Source organism: Alosa sapidissima, chromosome 3, assembly GCF_018492685.1.
Source record: "Alosa sapidissima isolate fAloSap1 chromosome 3, fAloSap1.pri, whole genome shotgun sequence".
NCBI classification, from domain to species: domain Eukaryota; kingdom Metazoa; phylum Chordata; class Actinopteri; order Clupeiformes; family Clupeidae; genus Alosa; species Alosa sapidissima.
In genome coordinates, this window is record NC_055959.1 from 31,196,358 (window position 1) to 31,217,222 (window position 20,865).

At 42.3% G+C, this 20,865-nt stretch overlaps 1 protein-coding gene across 2 annotated transcripts; it reads right to left on the bottom strand.

Moving 5' to 3' along the window:
- Positions 1–4,747: 4,747 nt before the first annotated feature.
- On the bottom strand, positions 4,748–20,325 carry cdc20 (cell division cycle 20 homolog). Of its 2 annotated transcripts, none has more exons than XM_042086662.1 (11): positions 20,129–20,325; positions 18,814–19,016; positions 18,570–18,709; positions 18,385–18,481; positions 16,606–16,731; positions 16,326–16,519; positions 16,111–16,205; positions 15,338–15,572; positions 15,094–15,219; positions 5,158–5,275; positions 4,748–5,037 (listed from the first exon to the last, which is right to left on the bottom strand). In XM_042086662.1, exons 2-11 carry the CDS (start codon positions 18,992–18,994, stop codon positions 4,874–4,876), a joined length of 1,476 nt encoding a protein of 491 aa, XP_041942596.1. In that variant the 5' UTR covers positions 18,995–19,016; positions 20,129–20,325; the 3' UTR covers positions 4,748–4,873. The 2 variants fall into 2 exon arrangements, with proteins under 2 accessions (XP_041942596.1, XP_041942595.1); XM_042086661.1 differs by having other exon boundaries at positions 18,814–19,012; positions 20,132–20,323.
- Positions 20,326–20,865: the final 540 nt, after the last annotated feature.

Sequence of the window (20,865 nt, forward strand, 5' to 3'; positions counted from 1 at the left end):
CTAAGTCCCGCCCTCCATACAAATGAATGGTGGAGGCTAGGCTAGTAAATCCGGCCAATTCATAGTCAACGCCATCTTGAACACTGGGGTTCGGATCCAGCGCCAGTCGGCTCTGACCATGCGCCAAGTTACAAAGCTGGAAATGACGCATGGACCAACGTCGATTTTTATTGGATATTCTGTAAAAAGAGAGTCGTCCTCCAGTAAGAGGGTGGCGATAATGCACATAAAGTCCTTGCCTCATAACAAGAAGAAAAAGTTGGTCGGGAACGCGCATGGAGTCCAAGTGAAGTCGCCCTGAAGCGCAACTTAATTTCATTGGATAACAGCGGCTCTAACTAAGAGCGGTCTGCCTGCTGTCCTGCTGCAAAATGCAAATATGCATTCGAACATGACATGAAAAATCCGTAGTCGAACTATAAATAAACTATTCGGTTTTTAGTGCCAAGTGTAGCGCATTTTTACAGTCTTTGGTTTGTTTTTTATTTTATTGTTTGCCATCTCATAGCGGGTGCTCTAAACGTATTCTAGCGTTGGCCAAGCCAATAATAGCCAGTAGCCACAATAATGACTGGAGCCAGAGCCCTCAATAGCCACCCTGTTTTGAAAATAATATTGAAGATATTCAATATTATTGAAGATAGTATTGAAGATAACGCACAGAACAGTCAGCCTGAGCGGACAATTACGTCCCCAACTCGTCTAAAATGTGGTGTCTTTACTTTGAGTTGTACACCGCAGATGGTGAAGTAACCGTTAAAGAGAATGTTGTCTGCGGACTCAGCAAAAAAACAGTTTATTGCGCATCCACGACATCCAATCTTCGCGCTCACCTGTGGAGTTACCATCCAAATGAGGCAGCGGTGTCAGAGGCACAGTAGACGGCCAGAGCATCGCCAGGCGTCCAACATCGTATGATTGCATACTTTCCGTAAATCCTAAATTATGTCCGGCATCTGCTATTTACTTAGGCTGCGCAAAGCACAGGTATTTATTTGAGGTAGGCTTATTTGAGGCAGACCTTTTCTACGTTATTGAGACATGCGTTTTGTTTGGAGCGGCATACCAAGCTATCAAACGCAGACGATTTTCGGTTTTGGTATGAATTTACTTTTTGACTTTTATTATATAGTTAAATGTTGAGACTGATGGGCATTTAGATCTAGAGGGTATTTGATGATCACTGTAAAGTTTCGTGTAGTTGAAAAAGTGTTGGAATTTCCAGCTGTTTATTGCGAGACGAGGCCTTTCCTTCATTCATTGAACGTGCGCTGTGCTCTAATGGAAACCTTATTGCATAGCGAAGTAGCCTAAATTTAGTTTTTTTTTTATTATGCATGGTTTACTTTTTATTAAATTCGTAGGCTGGAAAGCCTCGCGGCAATGTTTAAATGTAGTAGCCTAGTGCTTCAGCCTCTGGCAAGCTATAAAGGGGGCGGCTATAGGTTGAGAGCAACGTGTTTGAGACCCATGGTGTAACGAGACAAGGTCTTTATGCCGCTGTTGTGTAATTTATTGTCTTTAATCATGTTTAGGCTATGTTTGTTCGGAACAAACAACAACGAAACAAGATCAATACAATTTTCTTTATTTGTCATATGATGGATAAACAACCACAATATGCACGTCTTCTCATAGGCTCCTCAAGAAATACGCACTGAATAACGTTTGGCTGTAGCCGCCGGATAGGTACCCGCCCACCAACATGTACGTGCATGAGAGCTCGTGCCCAACACGGATTTTCGTGCATGGAGCTGGTGTCACTCCCCGATGTGAGTCGCTACCGGATGTGAGTCGCGCATGCGTCACTTTGCTACTTTGCGACTACCAGTGCCGTTAGCCACAGAATAATGACATTAGCCTACACAGCAGTAATGTATTATTTAGCGTAAGGCATCACATTTTCACGGCATTATCTCTAATGTCAGTTCTAGATTAGAGGCTGAAGTAGACTGGTAGCGAGAGACTTCTGTAATATCAATACAAATTGACCTACATAACGAAGTTTGTTCACTGCTGGCAAGTAAGTAAGCAATCAAGCACAACAAAGGCTGTCACTTGAATGGCGTTTGCTAACGTTAGCAATCAAACAATCTTAGATAGCTAAAACGTTTTTGAAACAGAAAAGTGAATTATTTTATGGATTTCAGTCGGATCCCTTGCCGTTATGCCGTAAAACCTATCAATCTGAGCATGCGTGACTCACATCGTGGAGTGACACTGGTTCCAAATGCTCCATGCAGCGCCATATTTGAAAATGGCGTATGCTAACATGCCGAAGCTAATCTGCACGCTCTTGACCCCCTGATTGTATCGCACCAGTGCTACATTGGTAAATCATCCATTGCACAGACTGACTTTTTGTATTATGTATGAAAAATATGTTGCACTGTACAGTCCTGGAGGCATGTTCATGAATACTCAAAAAAATGGAAGGTGTAACTAAAAGAAACTTGTGACCACCAAAATGCTTGCATACACTACATTAATTTTAAAGCAACAAAATTAAGACTTAATATTACCATATTATTAACCAGAACAGGGCTCTAGAGTGACCAATTTTTAAGGGTGCGACTATAAACTTCTTCCTGGGTCGCACTGGTGCACCTAACGTCATAAGGGTGAGCGCCTAGACTTTCCTCGCATCTGCTGTCTCTCCACAGACTGTGTTAGTTGTCCTTTGACTAGTGTTGCACGGTGCACCAATACTACAAAACTATCCCCGAAATTAGAAACGTCACAATACCTAGTTTTATTACTGTCGAATTTATACTTAAAGGGAAACTTGGCAGGATTTCCCCCTCTGCTGGAGAAATTGTGCATTATGCTATTTCAAACTGTGGGAAAAGGTAACGATAAAGCACATGGATTTGTTTACAAGCTAGTGAACGGTTAGCATAAGTTTGGCAGAACTATGTGGATGTTACAAGGTAAGAAACGCGATTTAAAACTAGTTTCTTGTTTCTCACTTCTCTTTCCGGGACGGTAGTCTCAATGTTGCAAGGTTGGTTTTTCGCCTGAGGACGCTAGGCGCAGCGGGGAAAGTCACCATTTTCACCGAAACAGGTCATTTAACCAAAGATTGTTAAGGCGGAGCAAGATATTTCATCAGGAGCCACTTCCGGGAACCCGGATCGCACGAGGGGGGGGGGTCAAAATCCCCCTTTATGCAGAGCAGAGGCAGCGACTGCTCCATTGAAGTCTATGGGCATAGCTCAGAATTTCACCACATATGCTAAGGTCTTGGTTCTATAGAGTTAGGAATGTGAATTTCGGGCACATTTTCATGATCCTCAAACCCTTCTGAACATTTCAGGTACATTTTTAGCATTTTTGAGCAATCCAGTCTGGAGAAAATCAACCTTATATCAGGTGTGCGCCGGTTATTTCTGCCGCTGCTGTTGGCCGGTTGCAACTTACGCTCGTCAATACGTCATCGACACGCCTCTTTATGCAGACAGGATTCGATCCCCATTTCGCGCCCATAGACATGAACTACTACGAAGTATCTTGCTCCGCCTTAACAATCTTTGATTTAACCATCCAAATGATTTCTAAACGGGTTTATTACGTTGAAATAGTTGCCAAGTTCCCCTTTAAGAATGACAGTCCATGATTCCTGTAGCTATGTGTCTTTTCTCCTCAGACACACACAGCTTTTAACCTGCAGCTGTGTGCCGTTGACTTGCGCTAGCCTAGCACCTGCGAACTCTGCAATTAGAAGGACTGGATGAAACTTGTTGAAAACGGTCTCCACTGATAATATCACACTTGCTTACTTGGAAATGAGGTCCTATGTCCAAAACCCTGAACCACCCCTTTAAGTTGATTTGCTGACTTGCACCTCTCAAGTTTGAGTTGCTAACCTACCTAGGCTATGGAATTTAGTTAATTTAGGTCTACTGTTTTAGGTTTAATAACATTTCCAAAATAAGCTACACAACTGATGGGCAAACTTTTACATCTTCAGAGTTACGTCTGTTAACACACGTGTCATGTCTATCATTAATGTAGTGCTCACCAAAATCATAAAAAATTTACATTGCAAGACAATTCTCTTCTAAGGTCCCAAAAAGATTTTCTTAGACTTACGTTTTTTTTAACATTTATTTTACCTAATGACAAACATAATAAATTGCATCCATATAGCCTTGGACTATGTGCGACTATTTTCCACTAGCCTAAAACCAAGAGAATGAAAGCTAATTACTTTTTGTTCTTCTTAAAGTAACAGGCACTCAATTAGACCTACCCAACCACCACCACTGTAATGGCATTAGACAAGACAAGTGTAATAGTTTAAAAATCAATATTAAGTATTCAAATGACTAAATATCTTTAGCCATTAGTATTTATGCAGATCAAAATACTATAAATTAACAAAATATATAAAGTTTATGAATTCAAAAATATGAAAGAAACATGACAACCGATAATTTTCCGTGTGTGTGGAGGGTCGAGCAGATTGCCACTGATGTGAATAATTACACACTATTCAATATTACGGATTGTGTCAAGAATCAGTAATATTGATCAAAAATCCAAATCAAAACGATCATTCCTGGTCCATGCTCTGACAAAAGCTCAGACACAGAATGTATATGGAGAGTGATAAAAAGGTGACCTTTTTAGCCTAGCTAGCCTGAAAATTTGGGCACCACAAACTTTTGTGCTGGTGCACCTACATAAAAAGTTAGGCGCACCAGTGCAACCAATGCAAATAGTTAGTCTGGAGCCCTTTGGAATCTCCCTTGTAAAACCACTTCACCAATCGGTGACATCCTTTATTGAGGCTTTTAAAAAAAAAAAAAAAAGTTCTTTGTACAAAACATTTTTCACCGTAGTATATGTATATATAAAAACACAGGCTGATTTAACGGATAGGTTGATGGACAATGCTGCTAGTGGGTTTTGTAGTCTTTTTGACTGGATCTTTTTCAAAGCAGTTCCACATTCTGACTGTTTCATCAGCAGCCACACTTGCAACTGTGGAGCCATCAGGACTGAGGGCCATGTTCAAAACTCTGCCGTCATGGCCTAAAAGAGTAAAATAAATAAAACATTTAAATAAGTAACATTAGTTATTAAATTATAACTCACACAAAGCAACATCAGTGAACTTTGTTGTAATAGGAGTAGTTTCACCAGCTCTCCTACCTTCAAGCTCTGCCACCTTGGTAAGAGAGGGATACTTCCATATACTGATGTTTTCATGAGCAAAGCCATGTGAAGATACCAGCTCCTTGTAGTTTGGTACAAACAGCAATGATGATATCTGTATGTAAAAAGTGGGTAGTCAATTGAAGGCACATGAAAAGAAAAAAAGCTACAGGATGGGGAGAATAACACTGTAGGGGATGGATCTTGGTGCATCCTCCCCTATAGACAACTGGGGGGTATTCCAGAAAGCAGGTTTACTGGCTTAACTGGGTATGTTAACCTAGAGTTAGCGGTAAACCTGGGATTTCAGTTCCAGAATGCTCAAATATGATCAGGCTATGTAAGTTAACTATGGTAACATAGGCTCTGAACTTAACCTGGTAGGGGTAGGTTTTGTTCGGTTATTTCAGTGCATGTTCAACCAGGCCGCTATTACTACACTTGTCACACAATGGCGTTTCATTTTGACGAAGGTCCGATTGACAAAGAAGCACAAAATCATGTAATATTCATCCGTGCAATTCACCGTGAGAGGGCGATAAGACCACGACGTCACATGATAGCCTATCCATTCTTTTCCAAATAAGCTTAAGAGCGCTAGTTTTTCAGCTGAATCCTAAATAGGCTAGCCTACTTGAAAAGCATTCTCCATCCCTACATTACGCATGGTGGATTAGAATAGAATAAAATAAAACTTTAATGTAGGCTAGCTAGCCTACACCATAGTGGACATTTGTCTTTGGCTCACCAGACAGATGGACAAACATCTCAGACACATTGAAGATATTTAAAACAAGTACACTACAAAAAAGGAAAAATATAGAAAATTAATAAGTTATATAATTAATATAGACTACATAACAGCTCAGCCGGGTATGCGTGTTGTCACTAAGTTTGGTTAAGAATGCTGATGGCATTTGGGATAAAATAGTTTAATAGGCTACACACGCTCTCCGACTGGGAGTTTTTGTAGTGTTGGAGACGCAGAGCATATCGGCAAGCTGTCGCTCGGTGCGTAAAGTTTGCCTTGCGCTAAAGCAGGTGCAGTTTCATTCGTTTTCCTGGACACAAACCCACGAGGATCATTAAAGTGTAGTTTCACCAACTGGCAGGTCAGCATCACTTCAGTTTTTTAAAATGTGCACCGACGATAGGCCGTCTTAGCTGGTGAGCTTCAATTAACAGGCTTCGGCTTTTTCAGAATGTCCTTAAGGTCGAATGGATGGGTCAACAACAACTGCAGTGAGTTGGGAGAGAGAAAGCAAGAACACATAGGCTACTACTGGCCAAATCCTCTCCAATTGTTAGAATTGGACTCTGGGCGTTTGGGAACAGCTGAGGGAGGAGGCTACTTGAAACTGTGAGTTTCGGTCGGTGTGAGCGAGCGGACTTTCAGTTGACAGTAATTAACACCCTTTTGAACAATCTAAGCTGTGCGAACGTCAGAGGGCGGGATCAGACGTGACTAGCTCCTTATAATATCGGAGCACCTCTCAGGTAATCAGACAACAACTGCAGTGAGTTGGGAGAGAGAAAGCAAGAACACATAGGCTACTACTGGCCAAATCCTCTCCAATTGTTAGAATTGGACTCTGGGCGTTTGGGAACAGCTGAGGGAGGAGGCTACTTGAAACTGTGAGTTTCGGTCGGTGTGAGCGAGCGGACTTTCAGTTGACAGTAATTAACACCCTTTTGAACAATCTAAGCTGTGCGAACGTCAGAGGGCGGGATCAGACGTGACTAGCTCCTTATAATATCGGAGCACCTCTCAGGTAATCAGACAACAACTGCAGTGAGTTGGGAGAGAGAAAGCAAGAACACATAGGCTACTACTGGCCAAATCCTCTCCAATTGTTAGAATTGGACTCTGGGCGTTTGGGAACAGCTGAGGGAGGAGGCTACTTGAAACTGTGAGTTTCGGTCGGTGTGAGCGAGCGGACTTTCAGTTGACAGTAATTAACACCCTTTTGAACAATCTAAGCTGTGCGAACGTCAGAGGGCGGTCTACGCTGATGCATCATTAGCGAGACAGGAGGACAGCTGCATGCAATTCCTAGCAGAATAAAAATAGTGGCGTCTGCTGAAGCGGCAGCATAAGCGGCAGCCCTCGGTTTAGCCAGCCACGGTTAAGACGGACACGGTCAAGACAAGCAAGTTTACCTGTGCAAGTTCACCGAGCACAGGCACCGACAAAGGCAAAAATGTGCCGTTCCACCATATCTGTTATCACCGGCCATCGCAGAAAACGGCATCATGCCAAAAGGGGCAGAAATCGCCTTTACCTCCAGGAACTTAAACGGTCATCACCTACCGAAACCTCCTTCTCCATGGGCTTGTGGAACTGTCAATCCGCAGTCAACAAAACCGACTTCATAGCTGGCTATGCCAACCACCTCTCACTGGAACTCCTTGCTCTCACTGAGACTTGGATCAAACCAGAGAACACTGCCACCCCGGCTGCACTCTCCACTAACCTTACACTATCCCACACCCCTCGCCTATCTGGACGAGGGGGCGGGACGGGCCTGCTGATCTCCAACAAATGGAAATTCACCCCGCTACTGCCTTCAAACAAATATGTCTCATTCGAATTCCACGCCATCACAGTGATCGCCCCAGCAAAACTCTACGTGCTGGTCATCTACCGCCCTCCAGGCCAACTACGCGACTTTATTGACGAACTTGACACTCTGCTATCCTCCATCCCTGAGCATGACTGTCCGCTTCTTGTTCTCGGTGATATGAACATCCACTTAGATGCCCCAGGCTCAGCGGACTTTTTGGCCCTGGTCCACTCCTTTGACCTCGAACTGGTTCAAAGCCCACCGACTCACAAAGCTGGCAAAGAGCTTGACTTGATCTTCACTCGGAACTGCAGCACAGACACCCTCATGGTGACGCCTCTCCATCTTTCTGACCACTTCTTCATCCAGTTCAACGTCAGCCTGTCAGAACAGCCTCCAGCTCCTCAGCCGATGGTCACGTTCCGCCGCAACATCCGGAACCTGTCTCCAACGCACTTCTCCTCTGTGGTTGCCTCCGGTCTACCTCCACTCAACACCTTCTCCTCTCTGGAGGTTAATGAAGCCACTGACTCGCTCTGCTCCACACTGACCTCGTGTCTAGACGAGCTGTGCCCTCTTACCACAAGGCCAGCTCGATCTAAACATTCTCATCCATGGCTAAATGATACCCTCCGATCGCAGCGCACCAAACTCAGAGCCGCGGAGAGGAAATGGCACAAATCCAAACTAGCTGACGACCTCAAAAACTACCAGACACTCCTGACCTCCTTCTCAGCCAGCATCACTGCTGCTAAGACTGCTTTCTACAATGACAAAATCAACAGCGCTACAGACACTCGAAAACTTTTCTCAACCTTCAAATCGCTACTCAACCCTCAGCTACCTCCTCCTCCATCCAGCCTTACTGCAGATACCCTCGCCTCATTTTTTACAAACAAAGTGGCGGCAATCAGCAGTCAATTCTCTACATGCCCACTCAACGCATCTGACTCAGATACCGCACTCCTACAACCTCTAGGGACTGCTGGAACATCTTTTTCAGCATTCATGCCTCTCTCCGAGAGTGAAGTGTCCAGACTCCTGACATGCAGCCGTCCTACCACATGCTCGCTGGACCCTATACCTACGAGCCTACTTCAGTCCATCAGCCCGACCATCGCTCCAGCTATCACACATGTGATCAATGCCTCGCTAACCTCCGGCACATTTCCAACAGCGTTCAAAATGGCCCGGGTAACACCGTTACTTAAGAAAGCTTCTCTCAACCCTGCTCAAGTCGAGAACTACCGCCCTGTCTCACTACTGCCTTTCCTATCCAAAGGCATTGAACGAGCAGTCTCCAAACAGGTCTCTGACTTCCTTTCACAGAACAACCTTCTGGATCCAAATCAGTCTGGGTTCAAAAGCGGCCACTCTACTGAAACGGCTCTGCTGTCTGTAACAGAAGCCTTAAAAGAAGCCAGGGCGACCGCTCGGTCATCAGTACTCATTCTGCTTGACTTATCGGCTGCCTTTGACACGGTTAATCACCGTATCCTTCTCTCTATACTCGCTGACATGGGAATCTCCGGTTCTGCTCTCTCCTGGTTTGAATCCTACCTCACAGGACGCTCGTTTAACGTATCATGGCTTGGTCAGCTATCCGCACCTCACCATCTCACCACAGGGGTCCCCCAGGGCTCAGTGCTGGGCCCCCTCCTCTTTGCTATCTACACCACCTCCTTGGGACAGATTATCCGTTCGCACGGCTTCTCATACCACTGCTATGCAGACGACACACAGCTCTATCTGTCCTTTCCACCTGACGACCCCCTGGTTTCAGCACGGATCTCGGATTGCCTTTCAGACATAGCTACATGGATGAAGGCACACCACCTCCAGCTGAACCTCTCAAAGACTGAACTGCTGGTCATCCCAGCTAAACCTACCATACACCACGACATCAACATCAAATTTGACTCCCTGTCTGTTTCACCGACCAGGACTGCAAGAAATCTAGGAGTTGTTCTTGACAACCAACTAAACTTCTCGGATCATGTTGCCTCAGTCGCCCGGTCATGCCGTTTTGCACTCTACAACATACGGAAAATCAGGACTTACTTGACTCAAGATGCTACCCAACTTCTGGTTCAGGCAATAGTCATCTCACGACTCGACTACTGCAATGCCCTCCTGACAGGTCTCCCAGCCTGCGCAGTGAAACCACTTCAGATGATCCAGAACGCGGCGGCGCGCCTGGTCTACAACCAACCCAAAAGGGCACATGTTACCCCGCTGCTCATCCAGCTACACTGGCTACCTATGGCGGCCCGCATCAAATTCAAGTCTCTAACGCTTGCCTACAAAGTAGTCTCCGGTTCTGCTCCCACCTACTTGAATGCCCTCATACAGACTTACACTACCTCCAGACCGCTGCGCTCCTCTGACGAACGACGTCTAGCTCTACCACCGGTACGCTCAAGCCAATCCAAACTTTTCTCATCTGTTGTTCCTCGTTGGTGGAACACACTGCCAGTTCCTACAAGGACAGGGACATCCTTTTCCACTTTCAAAAAACTCCTGAAGACCCAGCTCTTTAGAGAACATCTACTCTCATAGCAACACTTACAACAAGTCTTACTGATCCTAGCACTCACCAGCCGTTTTAAACTGACAAGTAACTGTTAAAAACAGCACTCACCGACGCACTTATTCTTACTGTACTCTAATGTTTTTTTTTAAACTGTCCTAAAATTGTGAGAATTGTTCTAAAAACTTACTGTTTACCATGTTGTTAGTCGCTTTGGTTAAAAAGCGTCAGCCAAATGTAATGTAATGTAATGTAATGTAATGTAATGTCATAGGCCACTTCTATTTTTGTATGCTCTCTTAATGGTGTTGGTGTTTAAAACACATTTTTATTTTAATAATTGACAGATGATGTGATGATGCTTCACATCTTTATAAACGTGGAGGCGAAAAGGCAGGGCCCAGTAGGCCTACACGATGCCAGGAATGATGTACCGGGAATCTAATTTGAGCGACACATTTCCACAGGGTGTGTTAGGGCAGGCCTACACCTTACTAGAATATTATCAGATCCACTACAGACTAATTAATGTGTAGGCTGTAACTTAATTATATGTGCAATTACAGGAGAACTTGATGGGTATGCTACTGGAGGTTAGATGATGGGCTACCCATGCCTTCCGACATTAATCACCCTTCCGATGCTGGAGCGCAAAGGTTTAACTTGGCCCACAGCTGCAGAACATGCGTTCAAATAGAACATTACATTTTGGGATTCTCAAGGAGTCTATGGCCCACTCAATCTGTGACAAGGTAGGCTAGTTTAAGAACGCATCATTCAAAGCAGTCAATACAATAAGTAATGTCCACTGAATTATTTACTTGTGCTTTTGACATTAAATAGGCCATCCTAAACATACGCATTTTCACGGTCAGTTAGGCTTTTCTCTGCCAAGCAAGGTCTTGTTCCTTGGCAGACGCTCAAGTATTGCTCTTTTGTTATTACAGTTCTCTCCTCCTCGTAAGCCTTGAGGAGAACTTGCTACTCCGCCTCGGTGCTCTTCCTTTCGCCGGTTTCACTCATGGTTTCGACTCTCAATAGATGATGCCTTTATAAGTTCGCTGTGAACGCGCACAACTCTAGGTTACCCAACACAGGGTTGATTGAACTAACTGGTAAGTGCTGACTGTTGCAGGAGACGTAGTGTAGGCCTAGCAGCCATCAGCGGGTAATAGTGTGGAAACAATTGAAAAAACGTTGGGTAGGCCAAATATGTGGTCCATACTGTAGCATACTGGCGCGCATAACTCAAAGCAGCAAAAGCTGACGTTCCTAACCCTGCTCACAAGTGACACCTGGTGGTTGTTTGGATCATTGCAGCTTCACTGGTGAAAGACATGTGATCCACGTGTGAGGTCAGGTGAGAATCACGCGTGAAGCCAGACAATTCCAAGTGGTACCCACTGTATTTTTTGGTTACATACAAATAGACAGTTAGCAGTTTTCCTTAAAGCCACTAGTTATTTTGTAAATTACTACATATCAGTTATCATTTGAAGAAATACAGATGGTAACTAGTGTTATTCATTAACAAAAAGTATGACAATTATTTTGGTCCACAACATTTTTTTCCATGATTAAGATATATCTCTTTCTATTTGATCTTTCATAACAGAATCCATTTGGCAAACAGAACACACACTGCTTAGCTAGACAAGCGCCACCCGCCTTAACTGTTGTCAACAGACTTCGTGTGTTCATTGTACTGTTTGAGTACAATGCTATTGAACTCAAAATAAACATGTAAACTTTGGACTTAAAAATCGCAGGAATTCTCCTTTTTCATATACCGTAAAACTCCAAATAATAGCCCAGGATTTTATTTTCCCAAACTGCACCGGCTAGTATTAGAGACAGGCGTCTATATAATTTCCTTTACACAAAACTTTTCCTATGCAAAGATGGAAAATATTATGGAATTAATCACTTCAAACACACTGAATGTCTACCCTGACTAGGCTATCCGATGACAATTATGGGACATCAATCATTTAGTGTGGAGATGTTCATCGAGTGAGAAGATGCAAATAGCGGGAATAGCCAGAAAAGATGAAACACGTTTTAATCAAACATAATTTACAAAGAGAGTATTACACTGAAAGCTCATATTTGGTCACTAGCAACCTAGTCTATATCCGTCCTCTGTCAAAAACAGTTGCATTATCAGCCCTGACCAAAACCGTTCAGGAATTATTTAAGCAAAAGTAGAACGTGCATAATGTTTCATTCTCCCTCTTTTTTGGCACGAATGAAACCGCATGAGCGCATGAACCATATAATCTCCCGTATTTTAGTTGCCAAATTTGACAACAGTCAGCTTACATTTCAAATCATAACCTACTTCTATCTCTTTATCGCCATGATGGTATGCATTTAGAATTAAGAATAACGTTTGCGAACCCTTTTGTTTTGTTGCCAGCATAAAAACAAGCTTACCATCGCCTATCCGCAAATTTGAAACAAAAGGGATGAACTGAATGATTGAGTCAGACATATAGGCATAGTTCATATTGAAAAAAGTTATACAATTTGGAACTCTAGCTTTTCCCCACCGCAGTCTTTAAATGCCATCTAATCATAACGTTAGCGTGCGTAGTCTGCACCATACTGGCTTAACCACATGAATTCCAATACAAGTTTTTGCCTGAAATTGCACTGTGCCCATTTACGAGGGCATTGTTCCCACCTCTTTTGGGGCCTACCATCAAATGTTTGACCTCTGTAGAAAGCTGAGAACCTGTAGTTTTCATAGGAAACAGTCAAAATAACTGATGTACTGACACAGAGTTAGAGGCTAGAGTATAGTTTCTTTTCTTTCTGCCGGATTACAAGCATCTCTGAACTGACCACATTTCAGCCTTCTAGGTCACTTGATATCACTTAGAAACACAACTGAGCCATAGCACCAGGTCTTGTGAAGCTGTGTGCAAAAGTAGATCAATATAGAATGAAAATATGAGTGCTTTAGACCAGGGGTTTTTCAACTGGTTCTGTGCCAGTAATCAACGGACCACTATTGTGTGTGTGTCTATGTTCCAGCCTTGCCCTTAAATTTAGATATGCCAGTGTGGAAAAAACGCTCACAGAGGTATAGTTGGAAAGGGTAAAACAAACCTCACAGCACTCGCTCATGAGCGGCTGTCTGCGACACGGAAAATCTGTATAGGTTACTCAAGAAACTGTAATGTGTGTCTCCATATGACGCAAGTTTCGGCGGTTTTCATGGCCTCAACGTTGAACATACGAAACAGTGATGCCTCCTCTCCAGTTTTGTCAATCGTTACTTTAAATCCATATCTAACATTTAATCGTCACTATTTTCTTTCTCGTTTCCACCATGTTTCCTCCGAAGTTGTAGCTTTGTCTGAAGAGCATGCAGAAGAATCCTGTCCATCCGTCCTGACATCTGTTACTTTCCTTAGGCTACTAAAATAGCGATCCATGCTGGTACTAACTAGCTAACTTCACCTTAGTTAGAAACGTTAGTTAACAGCTCCACTCCTCTCCAAATTTCACGAAACTATTAAGCTTCTTTTCAACGAAAACATAACGTGAACTCCGTCTGAGCTGGTCTATATCGCGCAGACTGTAGCCTACTATATGAATGAGCGTGTGTGACGTTGGGGACGCAAAACACATCATTAGCAAAGCACAGGATAGACTGTTACGTAGGCCTTCAAAGCTAACATATCCTGTGTCAGTTTGAATCTCATTTCCTCTATAGTATTTTAGATATTTTCAATATTCACACCAATGCGCAACAATTCTGGAAATGGTTTGGAAAAGGTAATGATGGAAAAAAGGCAGGGGGCCAAAGACCAGCGGTTGAAAATCCCTGCTTTAGATCCCTGCTCATGCGTTTTGTAAAATATGCCTATGGAAACTCCCCATAGGACGTTTGGTCATCCAAAATGCTTACTGCACATGAACCCCTTTGTGTAGAAGCATAATCCTGGTCTCAAATGAAAGTTAGAATGTAAAGTACTATACAGATTGTACATGAAGTCATTTTTGGATTCCCAAGAGTCAAAGATTTCAAATGGTGTATAACATTATTATGCTCCATACAATTGATTTAGAATGTTGGGGGAAGGTGGAACTTCTTTCTGCAGCGGTTTCGTCTCATTGCGAATCTTTGGTGTGAATTGGGCTTTAAACAGATGATCTGACGGGTTTTAGAAGATTAAATACAACCCGAAACTTTAAAAAAAAAAAAAATACCAGGCCTCCATTTAAAACCCGGCCTTTAACACAAACCTGTATCCGCACCAGGCGTTTAAAAGGGACAGGCCTCAGTTTGGGACTCGGCTATTATTTGAAGTCTTACGGTAGATCGGTTTCTCTCAAGGTCATCAGGCACCTACAGTGCTACACTCTGGGGGCATGAACATGAGGGCTCATGAACATACCCCCAGAGTGTAACTGTAGCAGCCTGGCATCTTTAGCTGTTGGCTGCAGCAACTCCAGCTAGGCAGAAACGATTGCCTGCCTGCCCCCCCCGTCGCCGTTTTTTCGTACCTACAGTACTCAATGACCAATTAACAGATCTATGGGAAAAATCGCCAGCATTCTACTTTACCGCATTCTTACTCACTAGGACCTCATTTCCAAGTTAGCAAGTGTCATATTTATCAGTGGAGACCGTTTTCAACACATATCCTCCAGTCCATCTAGTTGCAGAGTTCACAGGTGCTAAGCTAGCGCAAGTCATCACTATGTGTTAGCCTGCCACTAAAAACAGTCCTACCCACGCCACAGTAAATCGAGGGCCTTCACCTGAAAAATAGTTTGCAGTGACATTTATACAATTATTCCTTCAAAGTTGTTACACTTCACTACCTGAGAGCGTGTGTCCAGTGAACTCATGCAAACTCCACTGCTGACATTCCAAATGCGTATGTGTCGGTCACTGGTACCCCCACCGGATGCAAGGATATTCGTTTGCCATGGACACCATGCCAATGCCTAGATCGGAAGGGGAAAAAAGAAAAAAGAAAGATCTGCTATGAATGCATTGTGGAAAAGAAAAGACTAACAATCACCGATCTACCTAATCAAAATAATACAGCAACGACATTTTTACCTTAACAGCTCCTTGGTGTTCACTGAAGCTATGGACAGGATTTTGCATATTGACACTACCCTCCTGTACACCTGGCCAGACAAACACCATGTTGTCATTGCCTCCACTAGCTAGAAACCTTCCGTCTGGGGACCACTTCAGCCCACAAACCTCCTGGCTGTGACCACTTAAGGTACAGATATGATGTTCTGCTACACGGACATCATGATGATGAATGTGACCAGACCTGGCTCCACTACAAAATAAGAAGCATTTAGTTCAATAAAACAAAGTAAAGCAAAGACTTTGAAACAAAGCCACAGAGTGGCAGTGATTCTACATACGAGTTAATGTCAGGGTTCCCACTCCAAGTCAAATGTAAAATTCCATGACTTTTTCCCTGACAAAAAAAAAAAAAACCTAAATTTCTATTACTTGCTATATTTCACATATATTTCATAATGGTATTGATTGTTTTATTAGCTTTTTACATTGCTTCTTGCTTGAGTGGTTGTCGTTAGCCCTACTTTGTTCGTTCAATACCCATTTATTAATTCCCCAAAAGGTCATAGACTTAAGAGTGGGAACCCTGAAAGCAAGCAAGCATGCACACATACATGCATACCCCCTCAATAACTTTGTAGCAGAAAATACAAATGTATTAGGGGGGCGTCCTCCTTTTTTTTTTCCTGGAGAGAAGTAGATAAGAACCGATATCGATAAGTAGGATTGGTATCGATAAAATCCTAACGATCCCCATTCCCAGCGAGTGGTTATTTGAGAGATGACTGTACCTTGAAAGGATGTGGTCATTCCATGAGAGACTGCCGACTCTGGCCGTGTGACTGGCCATGCTGCGTAGTCGTTTCTGGTGTTCCACATCCCACAACTACAATGAAATTAAGTAGACATTTACATTTAAAGGTGGTCCTAACTGGACAGACTAATGACAGCCAGGAACTCAATTCTTTGGTAAGGGGAAAAAAAAAAAAAAAAAAAAACAACAGACCTGCACTTTACAATCACTGGTGCCTATGGCCAGAAAAGTCCCATCTTTGCTCCATGATACTGAACTGACGTAGTCATCTGGCTCCATTCTCATCAAAAGAACGATTTGACCAGTGGCAGAGTCCCATAAATACACTGTATTACTCAGGGCCACAGCCAATATGTTCCGGGAACCCCAGTCCATCAGATGTAGATCTACAATTTGAGTCATAAGTTATTTTAAGTCATATAAAAACATCTAATGAAAAAGACTCAATTATATTTAACACTGATCAACATACAGAAATCATTTCTGATATCCGGGGCATCAAGAATACGCTCTGGCACAGTAGAGATGTATCTGGATTTCTTGACCGAGGCGGGTGTTGGCACTTGACTGTAGAGGACTTTCAGATTATTCTGATAACCTGAGGTGAGGAAATGCTTTTGTTTAAGACATGCCAAAACAGTGTACCATACATTTGAGTTCAATGTATAGGCAGCCAATTGGCAGCCCTGGCAAAGAAGAGTAGAAGAATCTAACCTTTTGAAACACAAGGGAATAGGTATGGAGGGGGAAAAGTGGACCTACAACTTGCCTGAAAATTACCTGTACACACCCCTAATATGGTTGTCAAATTACAGGTTCAAGACAGACTTTGAATATTAATATCCCCATTTGATTAGTCTATATTAAACTGCAGTAACAGTTAGATCAAACGAAGCGACAGCAGCAATCTCATGTCACATTTGAGTGAGAAAATGAGTAAATTAAGAGTAGGTGAATGTTCAATTTAACGAGATGTAGACAAGAAGACTATACAAATTACTCTGTGCACAACCACATATTGCCTCTTGCTGAACTTGACTAGAGTGGTGTTACGTTGCTCGGCAATGTGAAATGCCAAAGCTAAGATCAAAACTTTTATGGATGGAGGATGAATGAACAAAAATCTCAATAAACAAAAGATTTTGTTCATTAAAACTAAATTAGTTGGTAATGTTCTGTTGTATTAACTAATATACAGTATTAACTAATATACACACTATACATACAAACAATATAAAATTAAGTGAAAGTGGTGAAGGCAAAGGATATCAAGGCTGTAATTATCTTGGGTTTTGTATATATGGCCAAAACACCTATACACCGATATCCTTTACCAACACCAGGTGTCCCACTAATGATATATTGCTTAAATGTGCAGAAACATGATAGAAGTCGTACAACATAGCATAACAGTTATACTACCATGGTAGAAGTTCTGCTACATCACCACTGTTAATGAAGTTAGAATGTTACAAGCACAATGAACCTCCTTTCCAAAAAAAATATTCAGAAGACATGCCAGGAAACCGCTCTCCCTGCCATTAAATTACAAATGGAAATGGCTCAGGTTTACTAAATGCTACAGGGATGGATGACTAAACTGAAATGCCTACTGATGTGAGCAGACCCCTGTATTTAATTCTCCATCTTGGTTATAGCTGAGGACTAAGGGAAAGGGAGGCTTTACAAAGTATTAAAACAAAGGGGTGTCAATAGTTGCGGCATGTGCATTGTTTTTGTTAAAAAATATTAATGGTGTGACATGAGAATCAGCTTAAGAATTGCATCATTGGCATCTGCAGAGATCAACATTTCTGCAGATATTCCTGGCAGACATATCGATATCCACAAACTGTTCGGGTTTCAGAGGAAGCATGAATGTTGAGCTTTCTTTAAATATGCATTTTGGGTAGAATTAAAGGAAATGTGTGTATATCTATCTGCCATTAAAATAAGAGTAATTTATAGTACAGGTAACAAACACCATTAAAGGACATTTGAAAAGGTGTACACACATGTACGTATTGTATTGGCATTGGCAACCGGCCAGAATGAAAATATTGCTGTATCAAATATCGGCAGAAATACGGTGCAGCCCTGGGGTGCCCCCCCCGGGGTGCCCCCACCCTCCTCTGAATAAAACGCACTAACCAATAGAATAATGTGCATGAAAATGTCAAAACACAAGTTATTTACAAAAAGGGCAAAACCATTTGCCATGCTGTTTTTACACACACACTATGAGATGTACCTTCAGGTGCATTGAGTGGTTTTCCACTTAAGTGCAAGATCTTTGCCTCCTCAACGTCATATCCATTAAGTGTCATCGACCAGGCCTTTTGGTTTTGCTGTCCAAGGCAGATATTTCTGATTAGAAGAGACATTGAAAGCATTCTCTAATTAAAAAAAAAATTGCAGAAGAGATGGTGACTATACCATTGACGAGTTTGCTTCAGTTGAATCATTCTCCTTTGACAGCAAAAAGCTGGCCACATCCATCTGTTTGTTGTTTCTAGTGGGAATGTAGCGGTCACCGCCTACTTTTGAAGGTGTAGACTGAGTTTTCCCATTTTTACCTAAGTAAGGAAAAAATAAATGTATACGTGAAGAGGACAACAGAAACAATTTTTCATTCATTTCATTCAACCACATGCATAAAGTACTTCCTTCTTCAGAATACCTGGCGTTTTGCTGGGAGTTTTGGATGTGCTGACTGACCGATTTCCGGGTGAAGTAGCACCTGGAGGTTTGGATGTCGACGTAGATGCTTTCCTTTGCCACCTGGCCATTGGGGCATTTGCAATAGGCATGTCGAGCTTCAGAACGTTGTGAATGTCGTTCTCGAAACCAAACTGGGCCATGGCTCCTCAAAGTTCGGGCTATAGGAGAATTTTGCAAGATTAAATGTGCTCTAAGCAATAAAATACAAACGTTACTCTTTAGCAGTCAAGAGTTACGCAACAGACAAAAAAATAAGAAGGCTGCATGAATGTGCTATTCACATAGTTGCAGTTTTCTCGAACGTTACATTGTACAGTTAAGTTATCGCCATGTTACCAGCAATATAAAACTAACGTTAACGTCTACGATTAACGTTGCTATCCAGTGGGTTGTAAGATATGCATAACGTTATAGCAAATTATCATTTTTTTTTTATTCAAATGGGCTTTATTAGCATGACTGTTTGGTACAGTGTTGCCAAAGCTATCGTAACACCCCCAATTATCACCACTTTTGTTCAGAAATTCTAAAACAACGATGTTTTTTAACACTTCAAAATAACATTTACTAAATGAACCTTACATTTTTCAGTAGCCATAGATGTGTAGATTTGAACTAAATCTGGTTTGGTTCTTAACGGGAGCATTTACTGCCTGAAATATCCGATTTTGTTTACCACGCTCGGAGTTATAGTGCTGGCCTGATGGGTCGCCTATTTACACCGTTTCAACGGCACATGGACGGTTAGACCGAGAATTCTCGTCATGAAATTAAAATTCCACTGGAGCTCCAAGCGGTTGTGTACACGCAGCCTTACAACACTGTTTACAGCTCTTCGAGTCACGGTAAAAAGTCATTTTTGGGACATAGCTAATGTAGATACACCTATGGTGTGGGTGCTTGCGTTTCTTTAGTTGTCCGCTGTCTTGGTTTGTATAGAAATGGATATTTAGTGACACATACACGCAAGACGGTGGAAATACGGGACCGACGGTAATAGGGGGAGTTCCGATAGTGTTACAAACACAGTAACGTTAGTATCACAAGGAAAAGACGACAAGAGATACAGCATCACTGTTGCTTAGAAGCTACGTGTAATTTGATTAGTTCAGACATTTGGGTAATAAAATATCGATAGACGTTCTAACGTTTATATTCGTTACTTAACGTTAAAGTTAGTGTTAGGCATTAGCACTGTTACTGCTAACAAACAAAATCCAACTAAATACATAAGTACATTCTAGGACACGTTTCACGTTCCTTAACGGTTTACTCACCTAGATGTGTAGTGAAACGGAACTATTAAATCTTAGGATGGTTTGAAAGCCGTTTACGAGCTGGCGCCACTATGATATCTTCCTCGCTTCGCCGCTCAGTTTAAATGACTAAAATGCGTTGTCGTGATTGGTAAATTCAAACATCACCAGCTTCTTCCTCTTGTTGATGGTTTTAGGCGGTTGGCAAACAGCATAAGATGCATTACCGCCACCTTCTGAACTGGAGTGCGGAGGGTCATTCTCCCGAACTGACCGTGAGTACATCTAGTAGGAGGGCCTATGTGTCTAATTTGGGGGCTTGTGGGATTCGCATGTTAATTTTTGGAGAGTATTATATCTTTGTTCTAGGGGTTCTTAAGAGTAGAAAAAAAACATGTCTCCATTTTTTTGAAGGTTTTGAAGGACCCAAATCAAAGGTCAAATTCAGAAAAGGTCAAATTTGGTGTTTTGTCCATAAACCTCACATTGCTGGTATTATAGCATAGGGTTTGGTGCCAAAAAGCAAATATATTCTACAAGGTAGTGTGCAAAAGTGGACCACATAAACAATACAACATTATAAAACATTTTTAGGCTGATAATTGATCTCTTTAACAAGACATTGTGCCTAAAATTCTCGAAATTGTCCGCTTAAAAAAATAATACTTCAATTCATATATTCAATATATCAATTCATGCTTATTATTGTGCTTGAGTGTAGGCCTAGCCTTCTCTGCCAGTTCTTGTCTACACCC

Excerpts from the sequence above, each read along its gene's own strand:
- cdc20 (XM_042086662.1), bottom strand. The coding sequence starts at position 18,994 with ATGGCCCAGTTTGGTTTCGAGAACGACATTCACAACGTTCTGAAGCTC. Across the intron at positions 18,482-18,569 it reads CTGAAGCAAACTCGTCAATG|CAAAACCAAAAGGCCTGGTC; the intron begins GTATAGTCACCA and ends TGCCTTGGACAG. Across the intron at positions 16,520-16,605 it reads GGATATCAGAAATGATTTCT|ATCTACATCTGATGGACTGG; the intron begins GTATGTTGATCA and ends CTCAAATTGTAG.